At 39.4% G+C, this 7,369-nt stretch overlaps 1 protein-coding gene and 1 long non-coding RNA gene across 2 annotated transcripts in view; one reads left to right on the forward strand and one right to left on the reverse strand.

The window, feature by feature from the left end:
* ttn.2 (titin, tandem duplicate 2) overlaps positions 1-7,369 on the forward strand; it is a 285,809-nt gene that overhangs the window by 234,704 nt on the left and 43,736 nt on the right. The window contains exons 199-206 of the mRNA XM_049484655.1: positions 105-395; positions 1,513-1,800; positions 2,299-2,886; positions 3,752-3,856; positions 3,956-4,153; positions 4,879-5,175; positions 6,236-6,823; positions 6,939-7,241. Coding sequence (XP_049340612.1) covers positions 105-395; positions 1,513-1,800; positions 2,299-2,886; positions 3,752-3,856; positions 3,956-4,153; positions 4,879-5,175; positions 6,236-6,823; positions 6,939-7,241 — 2,658 coding nt within the window. The remainder of the gene's footprint in view (positions 1-104; positions 396-1,512; positions 1,801-2,298; positions 2,887-3,751; positions 3,857-3,955; positions 4,154-4,878; positions 5,176-6,235; positions 6,824-6,938; positions 7,242-7,369) is intronic.
* The window catches only part of LOC111194932 (uncharacterized), a 53,626-nt gene continuing 47,836 nt past the window's right edge, over positions 1,580-7,369 (reverse strand). The window contains exon 3 of the long non-coding RNA XR_002651378.2: positions 1,580-1,700. This is a non-coding gene — a long non-coding RNA (uncharacterized LOC111194932). The remainder of the gene's footprint in view (positions 1,701-7,369) is intronic.

The following is a 7,369-nucleotide window of genomic DNA, read 5'->3' on the forward strand; positions in this document are numbered from 1 at the left end:
CAGATTATATATTTTCCAATGAAAATAGTTTTAGCGATAGGCTAAGTTATTGATTTTTAGCAGATATTAAAAGCAGTAGTAATGTTAAATCTAAATGTTTATAGATACCCCCGGACCACCCCTCAATCTGATTGTGAAGGAGACGTCTAAGAGCCACGCCTCCATCACCTGGGACGCTCCTCTGATTGACGGAGGAAGTCCAGTGAAGAGCTATGTTGTTGAGAAGCGTCTGGCGGAGAGGAAGGCGTGGACCTGCGTCGCTCCTGAATGTCCCAAAACGTCTTTCAGAATCCCCAATCTGGAGGCGGGTAAAGCGTACTGCTTCAGAGTCTCGGCTGAGAACGTGTACGGCGTCGGAGACGGCTGTGAGACGCCTGGACCCGTGACGGCTTCAGGTAAAAATTTTCTTTGGGTTGTTTTAGTGCAAAACTTGTAAAAAAGTATAGCGTATTTTTCGCACTGTAAGGAGCACCGGATTATAAAGTGCATTTTATGCGCCACTAGTAAGGAACGAGGCATCGCCATGCTTTCCTTCAGTTAAGTAAACAAAACTATAATTCTTAAAAAAAAAATTCAGACCAAATCAGACAAGTCCGACGAGTGCTGGATGTTAATTTACACAGATTTCTCTCCTGAAAACTGTTAATTTTGGTGAATAAAGTGCTTCCGTTTATTTACAGTAAGCTTAGATTTCCAGGTTTCCACAAAGGCTGGGTGCAGCAGCATTAGTATTAGTGGCTCACCACTACTGATAATGCTAATGCTGCTCCAGCAGTGCTAGCCAGGATTAGCTGCAAACTACAGGCCAATAACACTCCCCTCTGAATGGCGAAAGAGCTATCGCTTAGTGCGGAAAATACGATGATCATTAGAGCTGGGTATTATCCCTGATTTATGTAAACCGATTTACTTCTGATTCACAAGTTCCAAATTTGATTTGATTTCCAATACAATATGATATGATAGGATTCATTTTAATTTGTTATATATTAGAAATATTTCTGATACAATTATAGCTTTTGTTGGGATATGAAAAAAAGTGTTTTAGAGAACTGTTATTGTAATTGTGCAAGGAGCACCTAACCTACCATTATTAAAAAAAATAAAAATATTACTCAGTACTTGACCATTTTATCATCAATCAACTGTGCAGATGCAACATTTTGCCAAAAGGCTTTTTTTAGTCCAGAATTACTGCGATATCTACTAGAAATTCTCAAACATTTTCATCTCTACTACACCAGTGGTGGTAGTAAATTACCCAGCTTTGTTCAGCAACCTTACTGAAGCTCAGTGATTACCCGTTCATCAGAAAAGCGTTTACAAAGCTGCAGCACACTGTTTGCGTGCTGTTGTGTTCTATACCTGGCAACCCGGGGTGTGGAAATAACACATACTTCAAATAAGAACAGACTGAAGCTGAAGCTTCACTGACAGGAGTTGCCAGTACTTAAACTTAGCATGTTTCCTTATTGCTCCTTTAAGCTAAAACTCAATTTGCCTCCTCTGCAGAGCAACCTGGAGCCGTGACCGACTTCAAGCCTGTGCTGATCACTAAGGACTCCTGCACTCTCGGGTGGAAGAAACCCATCAGTGATGGAGGAAGCCACATCGTCGCCTACGCTCTGGAGATCAGTGAGGGTGAGGATAAGTGGAAGCAGCTGATGAAGTCTAAGCTGATGCAGTACACCGTGAAGGATCTACAGGAAGGAAAGGAATACACCTTCAGAGTTAAAGCCTTCAACGAGTCTTCTGAAGGTCCAACAGCTGAGATCACTGTGGTGGCTAAAGATCAAATCGGTACGTCTGTAATTCTTAATTGAAAATTCTTAATTCTTTTAAAAACACATTAATGAATGACATGTTTTTAATTAAACAAAGGCGTACATTTTTTTTGCTAGAGTTTTTTTAAGAAACGTTTTTAAGAAACAATTTGAAGCACCTTTTATCTTGTCTTTAATGCAGATGATATGCATGCACTAAATATTCTGCACTTAGATTTGTAGTAGATTTTGTGTTGCATTACATGTTGCATTATTTGCAATAGTTTTTTTTTAAATTATTATTACATTATTATTATTATTTTATAATCCTGGCAAACTGTTGTTTGTTTGCTTGTTTCTACCTATTATTTGAAACTATTTTTTTATTTATTTTGCTGCAGCAGAATAATCTTGAATTGTATCAAATATTTTTCAGTGTTTTGTTCTTCATACATTCCCTTCAGTATCACGATAATATGAATTTAAGGCCACATCATCCACCACTTATCTTAATTCTTCTCTGATTCTTCTGCAGTTTTGCCAGATTGTGATCTTAAAGGCGTGCCGGACTGTTGTTACGTGGCGAAGGAGGGCAGCACCGTTCGCCTCACCATCCCCGTCTCCGGCATCCCCGCGCCGGCGGTCACCTGGAAGAAGAGCGGCGTAGCTTTGGGCGACAGCGGAAGAATCTCTGTTGAATCCTCGGCGGCGAACACCACCCTGCTGATACGCGACTGCCAGAGAGGCGACGCTGATAAATACTGCATCATCCTGAAGAACGCCGCCGGAACCAAGGAATCCGCCATCGACATCAAGGTGGTGGGAAAGCCTGGAATTTGCGCCGGGCCGTTCAAGTTCGACGAAATCACGGCCGACGGCATTACTCTGGAGTGGGGTCCGCCCAAAGACGACGGCGGATCAGAAGTTTCCAACTACATCTTAGAGAAGAGACACACCACCAGCAACAAGTGGGTCACGGTCGCGTCAGCCATCCAGAAGAACACCATGAGGGTCACGCGACTCCACGACGGAACAGAGTACCTGTTCAGAGTGTGCGCTGAAAACAAGTACGGCATGGGAGAGTTCCTCAGATCTGACCCAGTGGTGGCTAAGCATCCATTCAGTAAGTGTTCCTACTGTTTTATTAATATATTTATTTAATTGTGAGATAAAATAAGCCTTTATTAATCCCTCAGAGTGGAGGACAGAACGGAAGAGTCAGGAAACAATATACATACAACAATATGTCTAAATATATAAACTAAAAACATAGATCTAGAAAATCTCAGAGGAATTAGAGGAAGCATGGTTTCCCGGTGCGAATATCTTACGCTAAACATTGACAGATAGTAAATAAATTTAAATAAATAGCAAATAAGTGGTGATATTGCTCATATTGTTAATGAACAGACTATGCTACAAATAAAGCACTAGATCAGAAATAATTAAAATTGTATTGCACAAAAAAAGTTTGCATTTTTGTTGGAAAGTAGAAAAATCAAAACCTGATTTTAGTCTGTGAGAGATACTGTATATAAGTAATATTAAATATCAGAAATTTCAGTCATTTTTGAAACATTTTTCATCATAATAGAAATCGGTACTGAATTAGTGTCCAGACCTAGTGGATAGTTTGGAAAAATGACTTTAGCGTAGAATAAAGCGTATGGGCCTTAAATTTAAGTTTCAGTTTTACATAGAAAAACTACAAATTTTCAGGCATATCAAAACACATAAAACACATACCAAATAAATGATTCAGAAAGGTTTAAATAGTGAAAGTATATATATTTTCGATTGTTGCTTGCTGTTGTTATGTATTCTACAGATCTGTAATGAATGTATATTAATACAAATTAATACAAATAAATATTTGGTTATTATAGTTAAAAAGCACATATAATAATAACTAATCCCAATAAGATAACATATCTGATCATAACCGACTGTTATCTCTGTCTCTGACTTTTATCTTCTTTGTTTTAAAGATGCACCGGAGGCTCCGGCTCCTCCAGAGATCTTGAGTATTCGTCACGAGTCTGCTATTCTGTCCTGGGCTGATCCACGGGATACTGGAGGTTCTCCTATTACAGGTATTCTTATTTCTGCTTATTTTTAATTTTATAGTAATTAATTTAAATAAAATACTATTTGATCTGTAAATTAATCTTGAATTTTCGTTGTGAATTCAGGATATCACGTGGAGTTCAAAGACAGGAACAGTTTGTTGTGGAAGAGAGCCAGTAAGACTCCTCTGAGAGTGAAGGAGTGCAGGGTTACTGGATTGGTTGAAGGTCTGGAGTATGAATTCAGAGTTCTGGCCATAAACATAGCCGGACTCGGTAAACCAAGCAAAACCACAGAAGCTGTTGTTGCTCTTGATCCAATTGGTAAGTAAATGTTTTGTAATATTTTTTAGATCTATTAGGTAAAGAGAATATATATTACTATATTTTTCGCATTATAAGGTGCACTATCAATGAACGTCTATTTTCTGGTCTTTTATTATACATAAGGTGCACTGGATTATAAAGCATATTTTAAAAGACACTACAAGGGACTTCTAATTCAGCTGGTAGATAACTAAGTTAAGTAAAGCTAAACTAAGTAAACAAAAGGGTAATTCTCTTTCTTTTAAAGTCAAACGAGTGCTGGATATTAATCTACACAGATTTCTCTTCTGAAAACTCTTTATTTGCGTAAATAAAGCACTTCCATTTATTTACAGTAAGCTTAGATGAACAAATTTCTCCAGTACTAAGGCTGGAGCATTAGCATTAGCGGCTAACCGTTTGCGGGTAATGCTAATGCTGCTCTGGCAGTGCTAGCCGGGGTTAGCAGCAGACTACAGTCCGATATACTCACCTCTGAATGGCAAAAGGGCTAGCACTTTGCGTGGTTAGCAGCTAATGCTAATACTGCTCCAGTCTCTGTGCTGGAGAACTAAACTGAAACTCCTGTATAACTCTGTACTTCAGTTGAGTGTCTTTACTGCTCCTTAATACCTGACTGATAGAATTCATACATAAGGAGCACCGGATTATAAGGAGCACTGATGATTTTTGGGAAAATTAAAGATATATTATGTTTCATATATTATTCTAAATCTCCACAGATCCTCCTGGTAAACCCGACGTGATCAGCGTCACGAGGAACACTGTAACACTCATCTGGACGGCACCTAAATATGATGGAGGCCACAAGCTGACGGGCTACTTTGTTGAGAAACTGGAACATCCAGGAAAGGCCTGGACGAAGGCGAATCACGTCAATATCCAGAGATGTGCGTTCACAGTAACAGATTTAGTGGAAGGATGCACTTATGAGTTCAGAATTAGAGCCAAGAATGCAGCCGGTGCCATCAGCGCTCCATCAGAGCAAACCGAGAGTCTCGTCTGCAAAGATGAATACGGTAAGTTTTACTCTTAAGTATACTTTACTTATTATTTGCATACTTTACTTACTTTATTTTAGGCTGTTCATACTATCCTTTTAATGTGGTTTATATCTGACGGATGCTCCTAAACTGATCGCTAAAGAGCAGCGCTTCACGTGAAGTTTCGGTTTTATCCTTGTTAGAATCTAAGGAGCTTTTAAGCAGTTCTATCCTACTGTAAGATTACACATTATTCGGCTACTCCCACTTTTTTTACTTTTTTTTTTTTTCGCCCGTGGTTTCGTTAAACTTTTCTCATTTCTAAGCTTTTTATTTTCCTTAAAAATGCAGCCACATTTTTCGTTTCATTAGGACCGTTGAGCAGTCATAACACCTAAGCTGAGATATCAGTCGAACTATTTTTGAGCTCTTTTACGATTTTACCTTATTAAATCCCTGTCTGGATGGAATTAGTTTCTCAGGGGGTTCTGGGGTAATTTACTTTCTTTTATCTTTTATGTTTATTTTTTTTTTACCCTCTGTGATTTTATTCCCGTCCAGAACGATCATGTAGGTGTTTTTCTCAGACGTCCTCTGAGAAAATTACAGGCTGAATTATCTACTGTTTTTCTCTGAACTCTGTGCTCCTCCGGTAATTTTAGTTCCGTCCGGACACACATGTCTGAGTTTCGTCTCCTCGCGTTTAATAAAATAGTTATTTGTCCACTGCACACTGTAATGACACTTTGGGCGCACCACGGTTTCCACGGAGATCCACGTAAAAAAAAACAACAGCGAGTGGAAATAGAGGAGCTACTGAACGTTGCGATGTCATGTGACAAAGAAAGCTTAAAAACGTGCTGGTCCTCCTGTTTTTCCTGAGTTTTATCACTCAGTAGAAGTGTGAAATATTTTTTTAAAGACGTCCCCCTGAGAAATAAATATCACATACTAAAGTTGCCTAGATCTGAATTTAAAAAATCACAAAAAAGAACGGATCTGGGTCACTTTTACTTGCTGTGTGATCATAGCCTAATTCATCAACCCTCAAAATCACACTTTACCATTAACCCACACCTCTTCTTCTTTTGTACAGAGCCACCATCCATCACAATCGATCCTGAAATGAAGGACGGCGTCACGGTCAAGGCCGGGGACACCATTGTGATTACCGCCTCAAGCATTCTCGGCAAGCCCCCACCAACCGCCGTATGGTCTAAGGCAGGAAGAGAATTCAAGCCTTCAGACACTGTCCAGATCACAAACACTCCCACCACGTCAACTCTGTCCATCAAATACGCCAGCAGAAAGAACACTGGAGAATATACGATCACCGCAAGTAATCCTTTCGGAATTAAGGAAGAAAAAGTGAAAGTGAAGGTCCTCGATATACCTGGACCTCCAGGTCCGATTGAAGCCAGCAGTGTGTCTGCTGAGAAGTGCACACTGACCTGGTTACCACCAGAGGAAGATGGAGGCTGTGCTATAAAGTCATATACTCTCGAAAAGAGAGAAACCAGCCGCCTCCTTTGGACCAAGCTTGCTGAAAACATCATGGATTGTCGTTACGTAGCCAGCAAGTTAATCAAAGGCAATGAGTACATCTTCCGTGTGTCCGCTGTGAATCAGTACGGCACTGGAGACGCAAGTCAGTCTGGTCCAGTCAAGATGGTCGACAGCTTTGGTAAATTTGTTTATAAACACATTTTTAATGCAAAGATCTAAAATGATTAATAGAATATTTTTCAAATATACAGTATATTATGATTGCTACAAATGTCTCTTTTTATTTATAACAGGACCACCTGGGCCACCATCCAAACCTGAAATTGATAACATCAGCAAAAGCGCTGTCACCATTTCCTGGAAGAGACCAGTTATAGATGGAGGAAGTGACATTAGAGGATATAGTGTTGAAAGAAAGGAAAGGAGAGGTATGAGATGGGTTAGAGCTTCAAAGAAGTCCATCTCTGATCTTCGCTACAAAGTATCAGGCCTCTCTGAGGGAATTGAGTACGAGTTCCGCGTAACTGCAGAGAACAAAGCTGGCTTTGGGGAACCTAGTGAGCCATCACAACCAGTTCTGACCAAGGACATTGCATGTAAGTAAAACAGCTGTTCTAATTTATTTTATATAACTGTAGAATATTGTATTAGAATTAAAGTTTTAAATGATTAAAAAAGTAAAAAAGTCTATGTCAGTTCTAGCACTCAGCTCTAGGCTTATATG

This window comes from Astyanax mexicanus, chromosome 11 (assembly GCF_023375975.1).
Source record: "Astyanax mexicanus isolate ESR-SI-001 chromosome 11, AstMex3_surface, whole genome shotgun sequence".
NCBI lineage: Eukaryota > Metazoa > Chordata > Actinopteri > Characiformes > Acestrorhamphidae > Astyanax > Astyanax mexicanus.